This window comes from Pundamilia nyererei, unplaced genomic scaffold, assembly GCF_000239375.1.
Source record: "Pundamilia nyererei isolate P.nyererei 1_Seehausen unplaced genomic scaffold, PunNye1.0 scaffold00011, whole genome shotgun sequence".
In the NCBI taxonomy this organism is placed as follows: Eukaryota; Metazoa; Chordata; class Actinopteri; order Cichliformes; family Cichlidae; genus Pundamilia; species Pundamilia nyererei.
Window position 1 is genome coordinate 432,716 of NW_005187412.1, and position 20,985 is coordinate 453,700.

Sequence of the window (20,985 nt, forward strand, 5' to 3'; positions counted from 1 at the left end):
GGGCGGGCCGGCTTCAGAAGGGCGGGTGTTCGTAGTTTTGAAGCGCATGATGAAGCCGTGAACAGCCTGCAGCTTTGCCTCAGCCTCCTCTGCATCGTTTGCTAATTGTGAAACTGGGAGAAGCGTGAGCAGAGAGCCAGCCGACGCTCAGACAGACAGACTGCCCACTGTGAACACTGTGACCGTGAACATGGCTTCCTCGGAGCTTGGTGAGTTTCTCTGAGCATGAAGCAAACTTTCTGAGTTTTGGTGTTGCGACATGCAGGCTGCTAGCTGACGGGCTAACATTAGCCAACGTGGTTAGCTCCACTAAAAACTGGCATTTATTCTTCGTTTGCGTTTGTAAAATGACAACAAGTCCTGGGTTAAAGCTCTGCTCATCTGTCTTTGCAGCACTTCTGAGTGTTTCTGACAAAACTGGACTGTTGGACTTCGCTAAGAGGCTGGTGGGTGTGGGGCTGTCTCTGGTGGCCTCAGGGGGCACAGCCAAAGCCCTGCGGGATGCTGGACTGGCCGTCAGGTGGGTGCTCCACTAGCCCTTAAAGTCAAAGCCATAGGCGTCCACATGTACTACTGCAGTACTGTAGATACCTGCAGCATGTGAGGCCTTCTCTAAGTTCTCAGAGTCTCTGCTTTGTGTCAGGGATGTGTCTGAACTGACTGGACATCCAGAGATGCTGGGCGGCAGAGTGAAGACCCTGCATCCTGCAGTGCATGGAGGTATCCTGGCCAGAAAAACACCCAGTGACACCGCTGACATGGAGAAGCTGGGCTACAGCCTGGTAAGGTGAGACAAACACAGCAAACAGAAATGGGCAAAAGCTTTCTCAAGCATGTAAAATACTCTGATGTGTACAGTGTGATGGATGTTTGTGTGTACTTGCAGTAGAAAGAGAAGGCTGAGTGGAAATGAAACCCTTGTGCACATGTGACCCATGTGGAGTGCAGGCACGTGCTTTTTAATCAAGAAGCATGTCGAGTTGATTTGGCTGCTGGATAATTGGAAACCTGCTGCCCGTGCATGCTCATCCTGTGACTCCTGTTCATTGGAAGAATGATTCGATTTCACTGTGTCCTCAGTGGAAGATTAAACGACACGTGATTGAAGTTTAGCAGATGACTGTTTCTTAACAACTTTTTTTTTTCTTTTAAAGACAAGAAAATCAGTGGATCCTGTTGTCGGTGTGCAATACTTGCTTTTTTTCTTTTTTTGTCGGATTTTTTAAAATGTTTGGCAACATATGAAAAAATGCTAAAACTGCAGTAAAGTTAATGGATTTAATGATTTCATTTACTGACTGTTTACACAAGTAGTCATAAGACACGCTCGAGCAAAGCTTGTCTTGCTTTGTACTTTCTTTGGTAGTGGGTGCAAAAATGTATTGCATGGACACACGATTAACCCCATTCAGTTTGTAACACCGTGCTGCAAAACACGATTTTGATCATTACAGGTTGAACATTAGAGCTTTTCAAACAGCAGGTGACCCTGCTTACTAATACCTACCACGAAAAATGCTCGGTGCCCACCAAAGATGTTTTATCCAGAACCAAAGGGAAGCACCAGCACGTTGATAAAACGATCTGTTTAACCAGTTGTGGTAATTTCATTAACTTAAGTATGTCAGACACTTCTGCTCAACAGAATCCGAGGAAATACGTGGATTTCTCTCAGAAAAGTTGCAATAAGTTCATCGAGTTTATTATGCCTAAATGCATAGACTGAAAACACTATGCATGTATAAGAGAATTAACTGTGAACAGCTTGTTTTGAGCATGTGGATTCCCATGAACACCTTAGGTCTATGTAGGATCTCCCACTGAACTGATCTCCATCTTTACCTTATCTGAAGCTGGCAGAACTACTGTGTAGTGTGCCTGCACAGCTGGATCAGTAAGAAGCAGCTGTTTAGCTAGAAAAATGCACCTGCATTTAAAATGTGAGGGCCCTCAGTTCATTATTGTACTCCAGTGTTTGAAAGTTTTTAAGTATGAAAAAATTTTCCTTTGTTTGCCCTTTTCAAGAGTGGTGGTGTGCAACCTGTACCCATTCATAAAGACCGTCTCTAACCCGGATGTCACGGTGGAGGATGCCGTAGAGCAGATTGATATCGGTAATGCATAGAAGTGCACTCTTTGCTTGCCTGTCTTACTAATGATGAAACACTTATTTATTTGTGTACTCTGCGTGTATTGATAAAAACTGTTCTTTCTTCTCAGGTGGTGTAACTCTGCTCAGAGCAGCAGCCAAAAACCACGCTCGGGTCACCATTGTGTGCGATCCTGCCAACTATTTGCTGGTTGCCCAGGAGATGGAGAATTCGGCGGACAAAGACACAACCCTGGAAACTCGCCGGACTCTGGCCCTGAAAGTGAGTCTGTTTTGTTGCAAGCGTGTGACCTGATTTTCTGAGAAAGGAATTTTAGGAAAATACAAACTTGTAGACTTTTTGAGGTGGGCTTTTAGATTTAAGGGTTTTAAGGTTATAATGCCGTTTTGGGGGAGGGCGGGGTTAAGGTGAGGGTTGGTTTTGAAAATGGGGTAAAAGGGCACGAGCTGTCACCTCTCCAAACGCATAATTTCTTTATGCCTTTCTGCTTTATCATACCTGTCAGAGGGAGGCCATTTAAAGTTTGTCATTCAATCCAATTTTATTTATATAGCGCCAGATAAGACTAGACAAGATAAAAACCCTACAGTAATACAGAGAAAATCCCAATAATTGAACAACCCACTGTGAGCACACACTTGGTGACAGTGGGAAGGAAAAACTCCCTTTTAACAGGAAGAAACCTCCAGTAGAGCCAGGCTCATGGAGGGGCGGCTATCAGCCGTGACCAGGTGATCACATGAAGTCACATGTTTGCGTGTTGGTTGGTATACTGCAGTTTCAGAAATTCACATATCACGTTTTATATTTTATAAATTGCTATTTATCACAATATATTTGAAAATTTGCGATAAAGATATAACTGACGATATAATTGGCGCGAGACAAAATACCTCACAATTCCACAACTTTATTAGTGCAAAAAAAGCCCCATCAATGTATTTTCACTTAAACAAGCAGCTGTTTTTTATGTGCATTAAAGTTATATAAAAATGTAACTGTGCAAATGCAAATTCCTTGCTGACAGTTGAACCAAAAGGCATTTCCAGTGGAAATTGGCCGACATATCCTCAGCATAACCATGTATAATATCTACAAAACTTAAAAGAGGTTATACACACACAATACGGTAATATTATGTTGAAGCACAGTACGTATCACTCCGCCAGGCTCCTGCCTGCGGTAAACGTAATGCTCCGACAGTCCATCAAGCGGTGCGGGTTCGTAGCTTAGCAAAGTCGTACTAAAACATTTTTTTGACAGATTTTCGAGCGCCGTGTATTACATAAAATCGGTTCGAGGTCAGTAAACACAACCAGAATTCATACATAAGGCACACGGGATTATAAGGAGCACACAAAGGATTGATTTTAAGTGCGTCTTATTTTCCGAAAAACACGGTAATAACGACGGCCCGCTAGCATGCTCTACCAAAAATTGTCCTTTGGTGTGTATCTGACTTGCATGCTTTAATGCCTGATCATGTATTGAAGGAGCCATATGTTACAGCTAGTTGCCTTCAAAACGATGTTGCTTAAACTTAAATTTTAATAACCAGTTGAGTCAAAGACAGTTTCCTGATGGGGTTAGTCATAATCCTGCGTGGAGAATTTTAAAAGTGCCGTTTCAGAGTTGATCACATGAGCCTCGAGCATCCATCCATTCTGTTCAGACTTGTTCCACTTTAAGCTCCATGCTGAAAAGAGACTTTTTGTTTGGAGTAAGAGGGGAAATCAAGCCTCCGGCTCTTTTTTATAAGGTATCGTTGCCAAAATAGCTGCTGCTGCTGTTGGAGTCTTGATGTGTGGGGACTTCAGGGAGTTTGCTTTCTTTTGATAAATTTTTTATAATCACAACATTGTATTACCCAGTGCTATTTTAAGCTGGCTTATGATTAAAAATAAAAAAAAAACAAAAGCTTGAGGGTGATCATTAAGGAGTTGCTACTCCCCCCGTGACTATTTGTTCTGGTTTTGCTATTTGCTCAGAGATGAGGGTCAGCGAGTCGAAGTCCAGGCTGTTTATCACAGAGTGATGAAATGTGTTTAACATTTGAGGAGCAGTGAACTCTAACCTCACAGTCTGACTGCACTGAGCTTTGAGTTAAATACTGATAACTGTCCCACTTTGCCTGCAGCCCTTTTTTCTTGTGGAGAGATGGTTCCTTTCCTAAAACATCAGAAAGTGATGTAAGCAGTTTTTTTTTGTTTTTTCTTCCTAACCTTTCTCTACTCGTTCTGCTTCCTGTGCAGGCCTTCACACACACAGCACAGTATGATGAGGCTATATCCGACTACTTCCGCGGGCAGTACAGCCGCGGCGTGTCCCAGCTGCCTCTGCGATACGGCATGAACCCCCACCAAGCACCCGCTCAAATCTACACTCTGCGCGCGGCTCTGCCGCTCACAGGTACCCTCACACCACGCCATGCCACGCCGCAATCTGTCCTTTAATGTCACCCATCCTCTTTTAACGTTCCCTCTCTTAGTGGTCAACGGTGCTCCTGGCTTTATCAACCTGTGCGACGCTCTGAACGCGTGGCAGCTCGTTAGGGAGCTGAAGAGAGCCCTCGGCATGGCTGCAGCGACTTCCTTCAAACACGTCAGCCCTGCTGGTAAGAAAGAAAGACCCCATTCAGACGCACTCTTACAGTTAACAGTGTCCACAAAGATCTGACAATGAAAGCTGTCACCTTGTTTCTGAAGGAGCCGCAGTAGGAGTTCCTCTGACCGAGGAAGAGGCCAAAGTGTGCATGGTGCACGACATGCTGAAGGACCTCAGCCCACTCGCCACCGCCTACGCAAGGGCAAGAGGTTAAAAAGTCACCTGTATAGCTGATGCCCTGAAAATGATTGTGTGCTGGGTGCTCTCTCTTTTTGTTCTTTTTTTTTTTTTAATATGTTATACATTTACTCTGTGCCTCCAGGTTCAGACAGGATGTCTTCATTTGGAGATTTTATTGCTCTGTCAGATGTGTGTGACGTTCCCACTGCTAAGATCATATCAAGAGAGGTAAATAAGAGAGCAAGCTTTTAAAAATGTTTTAATCATTACTATTATTATTATCTTTATAATTTTATTTTTTGTGATGTAAAATTCTTAGGTCTCAGACGGTATCATTGCTCCTGGTTATGATGAGGAGGCACTCAAAATCCTTTCCAAAAAGAAGAATGGCAACTACTGTGTGCTTCAGGTGAGGGCGCTGTTTCCCCACGTCTGTATTTGTCTCTGTTTTTGGAAGCATGTCTTTGGACGTACTGATTGGCTTAAAAACCTCATAATTCTCAGACACATGCAGATTGAATAACCTGCTCTTTTTTTTTTCTTTTTTTTTTTGTCTAGGCAGATAATGTAACTGGAGTAGTTTCAAGTCATACTGAAGATAAAAATGTGTACAGTACATACATACTATGTAAACTGGGTTATGGGTTATGTCCGTGCTTGTGTCTCAGATGGATCCTGACTACGAGCCCGATGACACCGAGGTGAGAGTGTTGTTTGGTCTCTATCTCAAACAAAAGAGGAATGGAGGACGTATCAATAAGGACTTCTTCAGCAACGTTGTTTCCAAAGGCTCGGTAAGACACTGAAGTGTGTTAACGTTTTACTGACTCGATCCAATCTGACAGATTCTTCTCTTGTGTCCTAAAGCTCTCTGAGGAAGCTGTACGTGACCTCACCGTGGCAACCATCGCCGTCAAGTACACGCAGTCTAACTCTGTGTGCTATGCTAAAGACGGACAGGTAAGAGGTGGCACATAAATGAGGAAGGAATCCAGAGGAGCCTCAGTTGTTCCCCAATCTTTCTTCACCTGTGTTTTCCAGGTTATCGGTATTGGTGCAGGGCAGCAGTCTCGTATCCACTGCACTCGGCTGGCGGGTGACAAAGCTGACAACTGGTGGCTCAGGCACCACCCTCGAGTCCTGAGCATGAAGTTTCGCAGTGGTGTGAAGAGAGCAGAGATGGCCAACGCAACCGACCAGTATGTGAGCGACACCATTGGAGAGGTGAGGGAGTAACATTTGGAGACGTGCACTGTAGTTACCAGTGAGGAAAAAGTACAACTGTGTTTTTATTTTGTTTGGATGTAAACATTTCAAGACTGCATTTGTGTTTATGTGAATATTTAAAATGCGTACATGCAACCCTTTGTGTCTTAAATGCAAAGAGGAACTCAGCTTCTGACATGGACACAAATAAATATGCAGTTTTAAGAGTGTTTTGTACAATAGATGAAGAATTACTGTATTTTGCGAGATGTAAACACATCCAATGTTCCTGTGCATATTGAGGACTGAGGCACAAAGCAGCAGATTATTTTATTACGTTAATAGATTCTGACTTTTTGTATACAAAAGATTTAAGATGTTCCCACCTCTGATGTTCAATGTCATGTCTAATCCAACAGCATGCCAAGTTTGAGACTGTGTGAGTAAATGAAAACCTGTGTCCTGTGTATATTCTGTCCTGTGCCGGCAGGGCCCAGACTTGGAAGTTTGGAAGTCGATGTATGAAGAGGTCCCTGAGCTACTGTCAGAGACTGAAAAGAAGAACTGGATCAGCTCACTGCAGGCTGTGGCTGTCAGCTCTGACGCCTTCTTCCCTTTCAGAGATAACATAGATCGGGCCAAAAGGGTAAGTGCCTTGCACGAAGAACGTGTACATGCTGCACACACCTTGTCAATCTCACTGCAACTTAAACCCTGGTCTTCCTGTCATAACTCGCATTTCCTTCCTGTGTGTGTCTGTCTCCAGAGCGGCGTTCAATACATCGCAGCTCCAGCGGGCTCTGCTGCTGATGAGGTTGTGATCAATGCCTGTAATGAGCAAGGCATTACTCTGGTGCACACCAGCCTGCGACTCTTCCACCACTGAGTTCACTAAGCGTTGAGTTCGCTCTCAGTTTTGTGTCTTTACAAAGACGAAATAAACGTGTGCAACATTGCTGATCTTCAGACATTCCTACATTTAGCTGAACTGTAAAAGCAGACGCACAATTTTGTAACACACTAAATACATTCCTGACTTGTGATCAAAATGTTCAAGAGTGTAATACTGTAACTGCAGCTGATCCTTGTAGGTCAGTCTTGCAACACTATGAAATAAACTTGGAGTTTGACTATTTTGTCTCTTTCATTGTGCTAACTGCGTGGCACTGTTAGTCCATTGCATTAATCCAGACTCAAGGTCACAGTGCTTCATTGGGATTGCAGTGAGTCGTTCAGCAAAATTGAACTAGCGTGAAAAAAATGTGGTTACAGTTAAATCACAATTCAGCAAAGGGAGCAATACATTTTTCACATGGGGCCAACCAGATTTGGATAAATGCAAAATATGAATAATCAAAAACCTGAAAATGTAAGTGTGACAAATATGCAGAAAACTAAGAAATCAGGAAGAGGGCAAATATTTTTTCCTGCCATTGTAAGCTTATTGTTGGCACCTTAACCCACCCCCCCAACCCTAATAAGAAAACACAACACTGTGGTAATGTTTAAGAATCTCTCCAGCTTTTATTAAAATAAGGGACTTCTATTTGTCATCGGTAGAAACACTTTGGCACAAAGTACAAAAATAGAACGGTTCACATCCTTGTTCAACACATTCACACGATGAGATCAAAGGGATAAATTACCAGAACTTCAGAATGTGTCAATCACACACATGGAAGAGGGGCTACAGAAAAGAGAAGCACATTTTTGAGGACAGTTTCAGCAACACTGGTAACAACTACATTTTTTAGCACAGTGCGTACTTTATGGGTTTTGGTCAGGATATAATTGGAAAAGAAAAAAAAATTAAATGGGAAATAAATGCCAACTTGACAGATGTGTAAATCTGACTGGACAAGTTCTAAATAACTTTAGAAAGTTGGGGGTTTCTGTTTCTAATACATCACAAGCCTGGAAGTCGACAGTGAATAGACTCAAGTGAAGATTAATGATGAGGGCAGCAGGGCAATGTGTCAGCAATGTGATAAGGCGCTTAGTTTGTTTCATCGCAGCCAGCGTGGCTTCTACAAGGTGAGACAGTGCAGCAACTTGACGGTAAGGGAGCAAAGCAGATGTCAGATGACCAGCTCATCATTCCCGAGGATTGTGAGGAACGTGTGCATCTGCCAGCAGTTCAGGCCGGAGGCACTCGATGGGGCAGTGAATGTTCTGGAGGATGAACAGTGGCACAGTTTTAAACTTTGACACGTGCAGACTGTTGCACAACAGATTACTCCAATTTGAAAACTGATATTTACCGTTTGCATTATGTCTCCTGATTTTCAATACATTTCACTTACTTTGCGCAGTGTGTTGTCTCCATATCTGATTGGCTGCAGCAGACCGACATCGACATCGCCACCGGGTCTCCTGCAGTTCTCGCATCGCCAGCCCTAATAAAGGCAAAAAAAAGCATTTAACCACGCCCTCTTCTGGATGATCCCGCATGATGGAACGAGAACACGAGGAAGGCTCACGTGTCTTACCTGTTGTCCTCCAAAGCACGTGCAGGTGCAAATAGAACCCAGGTACTCCTTCTGCCACTGGTTGCCCACCCGGTAAGTTTTGCCATCATCGTAACACGTGGACTCATCTGCGTGAATAGATATTTGGGTTAAAAATGACACGCAGCTCATTCACTTTGTAACAGCCACAGAACATTTCAATTAAAAAGTTGAAGAGGCCTTACGCGGTTCACACTTAAACTCTCCTTTGCCGTTTCCTAAACAAGTGCAGCTCATTAAGTTCCCGTTCTCTGAGCGACGGTCCCATTTCTCTCCAATTCTGTAGTTGTTGCCATTGTCGTGGCACCACTCTGAGAAGAACATACAGTAACCGAGTGAAACTTATTCAATTTCCATCCATGTACACGTATTGGGGAAAGATACCCTAAAAACCTACTTGATGAATCACATCTGAAGTGGCCGCTGCCCAGGCCCAGACACCTGCACGACAGCTTGAAGCCTGTCTCAGACATCCGCTCCCATTCAGCACCGACGTCGTGATGGGTGGCAGTAAAGGCATCATAGCACGTGTCTTTATTTGAGGAATCTCCCTCTGTAACTGAAGGAAGAAGAAAGTGGGGGAAAAATTAACCACGATGGGCTTCATTCAGTTTCCTTTAATAATCAGATACATCACAGCTGGAAGCTTACTTGTGTTTCCAGCAGTCACTGTCTGCTCCAGAATCTTGTGTTTGAGGGCCCCCAGGAGTGCCTCCACAATAACGTTATAGTCTGCTCCGGGAGTGAGTCCTAGCAGGGTAGCAGTAGTGGCTGTGCCTGGCAGGCGGACCTGGGTAGAGAGGAAGAAATCATAGCTTATTCTCATAAATGGGAATAATGAGAATAATTGAATAATGGACTGGCCCCTTACCTGGAACATCTTCTCATTTAGCTGTGTGATGGGATGACAGGACACCAGGTAGGCATTGCTCTGCCTATAAGGCTTCCAGGAGACGGTGGTCTGAGTTTGGGCCTCCAGCGGCACACTTGTCTCGTTAAAGAGTATGGGTCCAATGGGCATGTTTAGCTTCACAATGGGCTTTCTGCGGCCTTCTGCATCAGGAAGGGGCACAAACACCAGGGGCTCACGAACTTGGCCATAGGGAGAAAGTGGATTCCGATTATATCCGTTGTCTCCATTGTTGTTGTACTCTGTGTACTCCACATGCTGGCTCTGATCACCAAACCCATCCTGGCTATTGGTGCCCACTAACTGGACGTTGTTGTCCAGAGATTCAGGCACATCCAGCCTGCCATTTCCAGGGCGGTTAGGCTGGGGCAGAGGCAAAGGAAGCAAGGGGTCTTGAGCTGGCGGGAGAGACGAGGTTACGGAAGCAAGCAGGTTAGACGAGGGGGAGTTAAAGCAGAGCAGCTCTAACACATCTCAGCCAAAAGGGATGACGGATACGCAGCAATGCAACTCACTGCAAAGTGTGTCATAATGCACTATTACAAACACACAAGATATTTTGAATGACATTTGCGAGGACATTCAAAATAACAAAGTGGGTATTATCGTTTTAGATTTTGGAAACACACTTGAGCTAAAGCTTCATACAGCTCCAGCTGAGCAGATGAAAGCTGCCGTTCCACCCCTTAATCTTACCAGTAACTGACTCGAACTCTGAATGGATCCTTTTTACTTCACATTTGTCACCATACAGAGAAAAAAGTATCAGTATAAGTACTCACGAGTCCTGCTCCTGCCCACCAGAGGTGTGCTTCTCTGCGTGTTTTGGATGGCGATGATCTTGATGATGTACTCCGTGTCTGGTCTTAGATCTGAGCAAAGAAAAGGAAAACTGTTGTTTTTCCACACGTAATTGGTGTGTCAGGATAATCCTGCGTGAAGCTTTAAATGTCAAATAAAAGTACGTACCATCGATGGTGGCGTAGTTTTGGCCAGCGTGGGGTCTTGGGAAAAGCTCCTGTGGTCTTCCTCCCGACTCTTCATAGGTGACATAGTATCCTGTGATTTGCGTGGCAGGTGGCTGCCAGGTGAAGGAGATGGAGTAGGGGGTGACGGACGTAAACTGCAGGTTGGTGGGCGCCTGGACCAGCGGGTCAACTGTAAGGACAAATACGGCTGTTAAACTGCCCGAATGCTATTTTTTTTCTCTGTGTGTGCAAACTAGGATGTGACTTGTGTGAGGCTGAAGCTGCATTTGTTGTCACTTAACCCATTATCAAGATGTAAGATCATACAAGCAGCCTGGATTTATTTTGTAATTTTGGCTGTAAAATTACAAATGATTTCTCACTTTAACGCTGTAATGCCAGAAGTATCATATCTGATACATGCATTTCTGTGACCTCTACATCACGAGTGTGATTTTTTTAATCTTTGAAAAACTGATGTACGCAATCAGATTAAAAATGCAAAACTGCCAGAGATTTAGGTGACCTCAAGATGCTAGCCCCAAACAGGTCAGGAAACCTCGCATGCTTCTGCCTCTTCTAGTTGCAGTTGTCTCTTGAATTACATAACTTAAGGAAACCTGGCAGCAAACTGTGATGTGCAGATCAGTGTACTGCAACATTATGTAATGACAGAAATCAAAAACCAGAATATTACACTGAAATTAACATTTGTTTAAAAAAAAAAAAGAAGCAGTTTTTAAACCTGGATTTTTGCATTACCTGTTTGAATTCTGGAAGTGAATGGGTCGCTCCTTGTGTTCCCACTCAGAGTGTACATGTTAACATTGTAAATAGTGTTGGGCCGCAAACCTACAACACAAAAACACACTTTAAAGCAAGACTGAAGCTCCAAAATCACTCTTTAAGACCTTAAATGCGTTAAAGTGTGGCGTACCGGTGAGGGTGTAGGTGTAAGCGTCACTTGGGATGGTCTTGGTGATGGTGGGATACGATCCACTCTGGGGAATGGCTTCAATAAGGAAACCAGTGAAAGGTTCCAGCTTGGAACGCCAGGTCAGTGTGAAAGAACTATCCGTTACTTTGATGACACGCACGCGGCGAGGAGCACTCAAAGCTGCGTTGAGGTGAAACAGAAGCAATTTTAAAAGGATCAGTTACACCACGAGTGAGGTCTGCAGATGTGTCCATTTATGGCGCAGCACGTTACCTTGCAGCGTGGTGGCTTCTGCCTCTGCTGGTCTGCTTGTGACTGTGTTCTTCAGAGCGTAAACCTGCACCTGGTATGTGGTTGCCACCTACACAGTACACAGTTCATATTTACTCACTGACCCATTGTGGATCCATGTAAAGATTCACACATGAACTCTGCTTACCATGAGCCCTGGCACCACAACACGAGTGGTGTCCGGAGCAACGTTCATTTCTCTGTGAGGGCTGTTGATGTTCTTGGGGCTCACGACTACACGGTAGCCGGTCAGGCGCGCGTCTGGAGCTCGCCATGACACAGTGAAGGAGGAAGGACTGACCTCTGAGATCGCCAGGTTGGTGGGAGCAGGGATTACTGAAGCACAAAGACACAGTGTCAAGGCCAAAGTTTTAAGACGGGGATATCAAATGGAGACAAATGCTTTGGTGTATTTCTGCTTAGCGCTACCTGTGGCCTGAGTTCCCACCAACGGTGAGCTGGGTGCTCGGTCATGGAGGGCGATGACCTTAACAGTATACTCTGTTCCAGGGCGAAGGTTTCCAAGCACCACACTGTCCTGGTCCCCTCTGGGTGCTGGGCGCAGCTCTCTCTCACCTTCCTCTGCACTGGTGTACAAGACGCGGTATGACGTTACTGCGCCGTCTGGGCTGTCCCAGGAGATGCGCATGGAGGTGGAGTCGATGTCAGAGAAGGTGAGCTCCTTCGGACGGTCCATAGCTGCAGAAAAAGAGGAACAGGAAGATTCCTCAGTGCTAAATAGATTTTTCCTGTTGGCTTTGGAGGAAATTTACCTGAATTTCCTGTAGCAAAACTGCCGAGTATAGCTCTAACATAGTGCAAGGGAATCAGGACAAATAAAGTTAGAGCTGAAAGAGAAGTGAATTAAGTGAGACTAACCAGTGACTGCATTTTCTATTAGCGGGGAAGATGGCTGTCCATTATTTCCCAGGGCATACACACTCACAAGATACTCAGCAGTGGGCATCAGACCCGTGAAAGTCACCTCGGTCTGATCTGTAACAGGAGAGCAGAAAAGGAGCCAATAAGATGATGAGTGTTGTGTGTGAAAAATCAAATCATCATGGCAATCTGATTGTGAGCATCTGGCATTCCTTGCAGGCCTTACCAGGAGCCAAATCCTCAGAGTACGAGGGTCCCACGCCATTTTTGGGAATACTTGTGACTCTGTAGCCTCTGATTGGTCCCCGAGCAGGAGACCAACGTACTGTGATGGCATTGTCACTTATATCAGCCACCCGCATGTCAGGGGGGGCCTCGATATCTAAAGGAACAATGGATAAAGCTTTAGATTTACCATAAACACTCAACATTAAGTTGCTTTTCCAAAAATTTTCCCGTATTTCTGTACCAGTCCTGTGTGTTATGTAGACGGGGACACTGGTGGCGGGGTTATCGCCTCGTCCGCTAATTGCATAGACTGTGATGGTGTATTCAGTGCCGGGATTCAGTCCGGTGATGGTGGCAGTGGTGTGAGTGCCTGGGACATTAATCTCCCGAGGAGTCTCGCCACCTGAGAGGGCAGTAAAGAAGGCCCAAGTGTTAAACTTGTGTGGCTGACGTTAGAGGAAACCAAGAATTCAAAAATAAAATGTACAGACTTGTTCCTGCATAGGTGATCCTGTAGTTTCTCACTGAGATAGAGGGAGCATCCCAGCGTATGGTGACGGCGGTTGGGGTGGATCTTGTTACCACTAGGTCAGTGGGCGAATCAGAGACTGAAAAACATTAAATAACAGAATAGAGAAAATCACAGAGGATAATTATGGAGAAAAAAAAAACATTAAAACAGATGAGGAATGATCACGCCCACTAACTAAAAGAATAGGTGGGACTCACTTGTTGCCTGTGTGCCAGTCAGAGGCTGACTCTCCTGGCTGCTGCTCACAGCATACACATATATCATGTACTCGGTTTCAGGTGACAGTCCAGTCAAAGTGTAGTGGGTTCTGGTCGGGGGGAGCCTCTCATCCTTGGCATGTCCACCACTGGTCTTCTGATAGCGGATTCGGTAGCCCGTGATTCTGGCCTGTGGAGCTTGCCAGTGAACTGTAAAGGAGTCGGTCCGAATGTCGGAGAAGTCCAAGCCAGTCGGGGAATCCAGCGCTGGAAGAAAAATGTAGTGAAAAACTGAGATACATTTTCAGTTATATACAAAGATAATGCCAAATACAGTCTTTCTGGTAGAAATAAGCAAACGTTAATGTAAAATATGTGAAATGGATCAACTGATATTAATAAAAATCAAACAAAAAGTCACCAAATGCAGGCAAGCTTTAAATAGATTAGGTAACTCTGGAATAAGAGACCAAATATTTATTGTTGATATTATTTATAGTAGCATTGTAGTTATTCTGTTGTAGTTTATTCTGCAGGATAATACGCACTCATACATCTTGTCAATCACACTGTATTCACACTCTCGTTTAACACCCTTTTTACCCTAATGAACATCACATCAAGAAACTAGTGACTGAGATAATAAACTAATACCAGTGAAGTGAGAATTGGGATCTTTATAGACTCGTATGCTTCTTTTAAGTTTCCCCCCACCCATCATTAGAAAAATGATGGACATTTCAGACTCGGGGGCTACAGCCATCTTTTATTTGCAACACCCTTGGTTCTTCTGTGAGGCCACCTGTGTAGATACTCACTGGTTTTTTGAGTCCCTGTGGCTGGTCTACTTTCTCGTTCACCATACACACACACCACACTGATACGATAGTCAGTGTTGGGCTGCAGGTCTGTGAAGATGATTGGTACAATTAGTATTGTTCGAGATGGAGCACAAGTCATTTTGCCTTTTCAAGCCTCTGAGTTCTTCTTACTTTGCAGCAAGTAGGTGTTGGTAGCTCCTCCAACATTGACCTCCTTGATGTCATTATCAGTGGATACAGGGTGATAACGGATAACGAACCGAGAGATGTCGTTTGGTGTGGCAATTCTGGGGACTGACCAAGTCACCCTAATGTGGTCAGGGCCCACTCCTCCAAACTGCAGGTTGGTGGGAGCTGGAATGGCTGTAAAAATGAGGAGTTATAAGCTATAGCTATCACTGGTAACGCAATGAATTTAAGAAAATAACGGAGGACTTCCAGTGGCACAAAGAAAATATCAGAGAAATGATTAAATTCAGATATTTACTGCAGTGTGGCACACTTAAAAAAGAATAAAGGTGCCTCAGATCAAGACCCAACCCCTCCCCAGTGATGGACTGAAAGAATAAATCACCAGCATGCGTTTGCTTTGTGTGTGTGGCCGGCTCGCTGTCCCCCTCTTCTGTAACAGTGAAGATACTGATGTCATAGTCCACACCGGGCTCCAAACCACGAATCGTGTAATAACCAGCAGATGCTTCCACCATATCTTGAAAAATTGGCAAGCTCTGGCCTGAAGCTACTACCACTATCCGGTAACCAATAATGGTAGTACTGTTCAGAGGGATCCAGCGTAGCCCAATGGTGGTGTCAGTAATGTCGACAAAGTCAATTTGACTTGGAGCGGGGATGTCTGAAAGGGTTAGGCATGTTGCAAAGCGCAAGCAAAATTAGACAGACAGAAAAGCCCCAATTATTTCATTGGTTATATCAAGAACATTCATTTAATTCCCGATAAAGCGTTCAGAGAACCTGGGTATAACAGTAACCATGCAAGACAATTACACATAACTGGATTGGAAAACATTCAGAATTAAAATTATAATTAAAGGTAAATATAAGGCAGTAATAATACTACTAATGGACGTGCAAAAAAATCCCAAAAATATTCACCCTACCAAGTGATAAACACGATTTCCATGCAAATGGTCAGTTAGCCAATAATCATGCTAGCAGTAGATTATAAAAAAAAGCTGCATTAGACATTTGAACCAAAACTGAGCTTAAAGAACACTGACATTTAGATTTAAATTGGTTGCCAAATAGTGAGCTCCAGCACACAGTCCCATGGCTACCAAATGTGCAAATGGGTAATCTTTTCGCTAACTTCAAAATGTAAGTGTATTTTTGTACATAATGACATTATTCTTCTATCTAGTGGGTAAAAATTAACTAATGCAGCTTTAGTTTCTTCTGAAACTAGGCCAAGCTCTGTGGGGATGGGAGTAGCAGGGTCCATTTTCATTGAATGGGAAAATTATGTCATTTGTTCCTCACGATGAACCAGACACACTAGTCTTTGTGGCTTTCTACCACGTGTAAATGACTTCCTCTGGCTCCTACCTGTTGTGACAATAGTGGACACTGGACTGCTTTCCACATTGTCCTTGGTAGCGAACACGCTGATGTTGTACTCCATACCCAGAGTCAAGTGCTCTAGAACAACTGAGGTCTGATCAACTGCAACAATCTCTTCAAGGGAGTATCCTCTCTGGCCATTGGTTGGTCTGCTTGTCACTCGGTAGCTTGTAATACCTGCAGAGAGACGGGAAATATAACAAATTAATGAATTAATATTAGAAATCAAAAGGAAATACCAGGAACAGCTTTTTGTTCTAGTGAAAAGAAAAAAAACTATTTGAAGACCAAGGTCTAGAGACCTTCTGTGATGTCAGTGCGTGGGGAGCAAAGTCAATATTTACCTGGTGTTTTGGAGGCTACCCAGTAGGCTGTGAGAACTCCTGTGTTCGGGTTGGACTCAAGTCTGAGGTCAGTGGGAGGAGATAGAGCTGCAACAAGAAACAGCAGACCATGACGCATTGAAAAAAAAACTTCAGCGCAGCAAAAAATATCTGGCACAAAATCACGCCAAATGGTTTTAACAGCACTCTGTCAGCTCAGAGCAGCATTAAATCAACCGGACGATCGGTCACACAACTGGTTTTACAGTTGGTTTTGTTCAGCAGTCACCACAGTGCCTGGCTTTTTATTTGTGAAATTAAAACAGATACGCACAAGTGACAACATTGCGGGTGATGGGATTTCCGCGGTTCTGTCCATTGTAGATGGGCTGAACGCTGTAGGTGTACTGAGTTCCTGGAGTCAGACCATCTACATAAACACGTCCGGAGGAAGAGGTTTCTTCTCTGGGAGACTCGCCTTCCTCGCTGGGCAGCACAGACAGCTGGGGAAATAAAACAGACATGAGAAAAACTGGAGAATACGCTTAAAAGAAAAAAAATTAGAAACAATTAGCAATGGCCTAAAATCTGCCCACACCAGAGAGTAAATATTAGACTCTTTGGATCTTTACGGTTCCGCTATGTTCACCAGCTAGTTTCTAAATGTGCTTGGGCACTGCTTGGAGATAAGTAGTTAGTGAACAGCTCCAGTGATTCCTTTAATGTAATGAGCTAACCTTGTAGCTGAACCTGCGGACGGGTATCCAGGTGACGATGATCGAGGTGTCGGTAACCTCAGTACTGAAAGTGGGAGCATTTCCCATCTGGGGAGCTGTAAGAAAGGGAAGAAAGGGAAGGGGGGGGGACAATATTTTAAAATGATTGGAGCAATTTATTCCCGTCTTCACTTGTGTTCGGTTTCTCCAAATACCGACCGGTGGTAAAGTATGTGGTGACGCCCTCGCTGAGCTCATTTTCGAGATCAGAGTAAAGGGTGGCAGTGTACTCCGTATCTGGACGTAGATTCCTCAGTAGGTACTGGGTGACCCTGCCTGGGATCCTCTTTTCAATGGGACTTGAGCCTTCAATGCTCAGGTAAAGGCGGAAACCACTGACAATGGCACGAGGAGCCTCCCAGACAATCAGTGCGCTGTCAGGGCCGATCTCAGTGAAGCGTACATCGGTGGGTGCATCAGGTTCTGGAAGAGGCAGAAAGCATAACACATGTAAGGCAAAAAAGATCTGTTGTGTTTTGGATAAAATCCCTGCGTTTATGTATTTGGGCTTTTTTCCAAAGTGGCACTTACTGGTAGCCTTTTCTCCTACAAGAGGCTCACTCTCCACTCCGCCGTTGATGGCATAGACGTAGAAGCGGTAAAGCGTGCCTGGCTGCAAGTGGGTGATCTCAGAGTATGCACTGGTGGAGACAGGCAGCCCCAGGGGCCTTACGTCAGTGCCATCAGACCCAACGGGGGAGAAAGTGACTCTGTAACCTGACACCTCATTGGGTGGACCGGTCCAGGTGATGGTGACCTTCGTATCCGAAACCTCGTAGAACTGCAGGTCTGTGGGGGCTTGGACCACCTCTGTGGAGAGGAGAGTGCTAGTTGACTAACAAGGGTCACAGTCAAACCTTAGAGTCTCCTCAGGAGTTTTTTTACTATGTCATTGGTTATGTTTGGAGACAGATGTGAACTTAATATTTATTTTACATTTATTAGGCCCCATAGGTAAAAACATAACCTTTTAAAAAATAATAAAACTCATACCTAAGTTATATATAATAAGTATACAGAGCTAAATATGCATTATTGGGTGCAAATATTACTGCTGCTTTTTAAAAATCTTTAATTTAATTGTACTTGGCTTAGATAAAATAGATGCTGTTAGCTTAGAGTCTAAAATGGAAATCCATTTAAAAATATTCTCAAAGATATTAGAATGATTTATGAATGATTTATGAATGCATCCTTGCTTTTCTAAGTGTTTTAAACTAAGTTTAAAAAGGTCACTGTTTTGCGGCCAAGTCTGATTTAAAAGAAGTCATCTGAGGTCCATAATATTTAAGGAGACAGGAAGAAAAATGTTACAATGGCATGGCTATAACCATAAAAGCACATTTTGACAAAGCCATGTTTTGACAAGCCCTCTTAACTGAGCAGTGAAAAGCCCTTTCTAAGGCCCTACAAGGAATCTCCAGCTGCAAGTATAAACTGAATCTGTTCAGCCTTCACAGACAGCCGAAAGGCTAAGAATCACCTAAAAAGAATCCTGAGCGATCTAAAGAACAGCATATTGTTCAAATCTTTCACAAAAAGAAAAATTAAGTTTTACAGTGCTAACTCGTGAATTGATTCTGTTAAAAAGGCATATTATGTCTACCTTGGGTAGGAGATCCAGCAGTGTTGACCTGTACAAAAACAGGCTCACTCTCCTGGTCCTCTTCCACAGCATAGATGCTGATGTTGTAAAGCAGACCGGGGCGAAGGTCAACCAGGGTCACGGACGTCTCTGACTCTGGGAGGGTCAGCTCTGTGCTGCTGCCTTCCACTGATGGTGTGTAAACCACACGGTAGCCTGCAGGCACAAGTATACAGTTATACACAAAGCCAGGATAAGAAAAAGGATTTATATCTCAAACAAATACAAAATAAATGGTTTGTTACCAGTAATAGGAGCCTGAGGTCTGGACCAGCTGATTTGGATGGAGGTTTCTCCCACTTCATTGACAACATGCCTAGTAGGTGCGTCAGGAGCTGCCAAAAGGATGAGAGGATCATTCTTTCAAACGCACTTGGTGACTATGAGTGTAACATCACGACAGTGGAGAAGAGAGCTTCTCCTACCTGTGGTCTGTGAGGTAGTGAGGATGAGGTTGGGCTGCCCCCGACTTGGGACCTCGAAGACGCTGACGTTGTATCTGCGTCCAGGCAGGAGATTACTGATGGTGACAGAGGTGGATGTGCGAGGAACATCTGGAACACAGTCAAAAGTCAGAACTCTGTATAATAAAAACTGAATTGATCTGCAGGAAATATGGAGGCATTACGGAGGTTTCAGGGATGGTCAAAGGCTCTCACCCAGAACTTTAGGCTGGGACCCCTCCTCACTGAGCTCATACTCCACCCTGAAGCCAGAGATGGTTGTATCAGCTGATGTCCAGGATACAACAAAGCTGTTTGAGGTGATTTCTGTCACAGACTCGGAGGTGTCCAACACAGGTGGAGGTGCAGTCGTCTCTCCCTCATATGTCTCCACTTTTGAAATTAAGGAGCATGGCGTTATTTTAAATATTTCTTTAGATGTGCTGCTTTGGTGTAGCCATGTAGCTGTACAGCATACTCACAGGAGCCAAGGTTAGTAGTGAAATCAAAACGCGTGACCTCACGGCGTCCATAGTTCTGAATGCTGATGAGCTGACCCTCATAGGTGATGCCTGGACGCAGCCCGCTAATGGTGTAGGAGTTGATGTTGCCCGGGATGGTGACCTCTCTCCAGGGAGAATGGGTGTTTTTCTGCAGATTAGCGATAACGAGAGGTTGACAAGTTTAAACCTTTTAATCTGTGAAGATAAAGAAGAGGTACTCAACAAGAACTTTTCAAAAGTGCTTAGGGAAAAAATAGAGATTTAAACATCTATATTTACTTTATAATGAGGTAAAATCCACCTGTGGGCAAAGACAGTTTTGACTAAATAAATCAAAAGGGTGGAGTCTTTAATTAGCTCTGGGAAATAAACCTGTGGTCTGTATATATTGGAGACTGGGCAGCCATTCAGTGTCAGCTCTTCCATTAGGAGTATGTCAACTGGCTTTGAACTGTTAGAAAAATATAAACTTTTCAAGCAGGTTTTAGACTTTGAGTGGCTTTGATGTCCAAGAAATACAGTCCAAACCCATAAAGCGGAAGCAAGTTTGACTTCAGTTGAAGTTCATTAACATCTCAACCTGCCTCAAGACGTCTTTGAGGTCTTCAAAGAGAAAAAACAACAACACTGGATGTTTATCTGGGAATCTGCTAAAAACCTGTGTCTGCGTATACAGACTGCAAAGGCAAGTAAGTTTACCCTCTAATCACTTTGTTTGTTCAACCTTCAGACTTCACCAGAGGCACTCACCCTCAAACACAAATGTATCCGCCTTTACTAAATGCTACTATTCAGCAAAATTAAAGCCCAATTTTGAGCAAAGAAATACGACTCGCTTTCATTTCTGGAGGCAATTTGTAACTGAGGGAAGCGAAAGTGAGACTCACAACTCTCCATTTCAGGATGTACTGGGTGATCTGAACAGATGAAGGGGCGTTCCACTGAATAGGGCGAGAGTCGGACTGTTTCCCAGCCTCTGTGATGATCACCTGGATTGGTCTGCGGCCATCTAAGGAGAAAAAAAAAAGATTTAGGAGAAGACATCAGGAGTAAAGGAAAGGGTGGAAGTGAGAAGATTTTTTTTCACATAACTTAACAGCATTGTGTGTAGGGAGTGTGGGTGAAAGTTGGCTACTTTTCGGTGAGTTCTGTCAGAGGGAGTCATTGCTCGGGGACAGAATCAAACCACCAGACGATGCTAAACCAGCTCAAACACCCACAGACATTTTCAAGTCAGATATAACGTCTGCATACTATATTCATCATGGTTTATCTCGTCTCTGTTCCCTAGAGAACACACACACACCCACAGACAGACAGACAGACAGACAGACAGACAGACA

General features: G+C 44.1%; 2 protein-coding genes across 4 annotated transcripts in view; one reads left to right on the forward strand and one right to left on the reverse strand.

Moving 5' to 3' along the window:
* On the forward strand, positions 1 to 7,234 carry atic (5-aminoimidazole-4-carboxamide ribonucleotide formyltransferase/IMP cyclohydrolase). Its single transcript, XM_005724133.1, has 15 exons — positions 1 to 209; positions 394 to 520; positions 644 to 787; positions 2,026 to 2,114; positions 2,221 to 2,372; positions 4,364 to 4,520; positions 4,600 to 4,725; positions 4,817 to 4,924; positions 5,038 to 5,123; positions 5,215 to 5,304; positions 5,564 to 5,689; positions 5,763 to 5,855; positions 5,937 to 6,119; positions 6,592 to 6,747; positions 6,868 to 7,234. The coding sequence occupies exons 1-15, from the start codon at positions 191 to 193 to the stop codon at positions 6,985 to 6,987; spliced, it is 1,776 nt and encodes a 591-aa protein (XP_005724190.1). The 5' UTR covers positions 1 to 190; the 3' UTR covers positions 6,988 to 7,234.
* A 366-nt stretch (positions 7,235 to 7,600) lies between these two features.
* Positions 7,601 to 20,985, reverse strand: part of fn1b (fibronectin 1b) — an 18,488-nt gene continuing 5,103 nt past the window's right edge. For 2 of the 3 annotated variants that reach the window (XM_013908513.1, XM_013908512.1), the window contains 34 exons: positions 20,530 to 20,651; positions 19,622 to 19,790; positions 19,356 to 19,532; positions 19,122 to 19,250; positions 18,942 to 19,031; positions 18,658 to 18,852; positions 17,583 to 17,861; positions 17,211 to 17,474; positions 17,013 to 17,107; positions 16,610 to 16,778; positions 16,297 to 16,383; positions 15,938 to 16,129; positions 14,949 to 15,227; positions 14,546 to 14,737; positions 14,372 to 14,461; positions 13,554 to 13,820; positions 13,316 to 13,432; positions 13,066 to 13,227; positions 12,823 to 12,978; positions 12,594 to 12,710; positions 12,144 to 12,413; positions 11,863 to 12,050; positions 11,697 to 11,784; positions 11,424 to 11,603; positions 11,249 to 11,338; positions 10,488 to 10,676; positions 10,301 to 10,390; positions 9,480 to 9,916; positions 9,260 to 9,398; positions 9,006 to 9,167; positions 8,794 to 8,919; positions 8,591 to 8,697; positions 8,405 to 8,497; positions 7,601 to 8,273 (listed from right to left, as the gene is read on the reverse strand). In XM_013908513.1, the coding sequence (XP_013763967.1) occupies positions 8,196 to 8,273; positions 8,405 to 8,497; positions 8,591 to 8,697; positions 8,794 to 8,919; positions 9,006 to 9,167; positions 9,260 to 9,398; positions 9,480 to 9,916; positions 10,301 to 10,390; positions 10,488 to 10,676; positions 11,249 to 11,338; positions 11,424 to 11,603; positions 11,697 to 11,784; positions 11,863 to 12,050; positions 12,144 to 12,413; positions 12,594 to 12,710; positions 12,823 to 12,978; positions 13,066 to 13,227; positions 13,316 to 13,432; positions 13,554 to 13,820; positions 14,372 to 14,461; positions 14,546 to 14,737; positions 14,949 to 15,227; positions 15,938 to 16,129; positions 16,297 to 16,383; positions 16,610 to 16,778; positions 17,013 to 17,107; positions 17,211 to 17,474; positions 17,583 to 17,861; positions 18,658 to 18,852; positions 18,942 to 19,031; positions 19,122 to 19,250; positions 19,356 to 19,532; positions 19,622 to 19,790; positions 20,530 to 20,651 (5,585 nt within the window). In that variant the 3' untranslated portion in view covers positions 7,601 to 8,195. The remainder of the gene's footprint in view (positions 8,274 to 8,404; positions 8,498 to 8,590; positions 8,698 to 8,793; positions 8,920 to 9,005; positions 9,168 to 9,259; positions 9,399 to 9,479; positions 9,917 to 10,300; positions 10,391 to 10,487; positions 10,677 to 11,248; positions 11,339 to 11,423; positions 11,604 to 11,696; positions 11,785 to 11,862; positions 12,051 to 12,143; positions 12,414 to 12,593; positions 12,711 to 12,822; positions 12,979 to 13,065; positions 13,228 to 13,315; positions 13,433 to 13,553; positions 13,821 to 14,371; positions 14,462 to 14,545; positions 14,738 to 14,948; positions 15,228 to 15,937; positions 16,130 to 16,296; positions 16,384 to 16,609; positions 16,779 to 17,012; positions 17,108 to 17,210; positions 17,475 to 17,582; positions 17,862 to 18,657; positions 18,853 to 18,941; positions 19,032 to 19,121; positions 19,251 to 19,355; positions 19,533 to 19,621; positions 19,791 to 20,529; positions 20,652 to 20,985) is intronic. The other variant, XM_013908514.1, reaches the window with a different exon arrangement.

Coding starts and splice junctions, on each gene's coding strand:
- atic (XM_005724133.1), top strand. Junction 2,373..4,363: donor GCCGGACTCTGGCCCTGAAA/GTGAGTCTGTTT, acceptor CTTCCTGTGCAG/GCCTTCACACACACAGCACA. Junction 6,748..6,867: donor ACATAGATCGGGCCAAAAGG/GTAAGTGCCTTG, acceptor GTCTGTCTCCAG/AGCGGCGTTCAATACATCGC.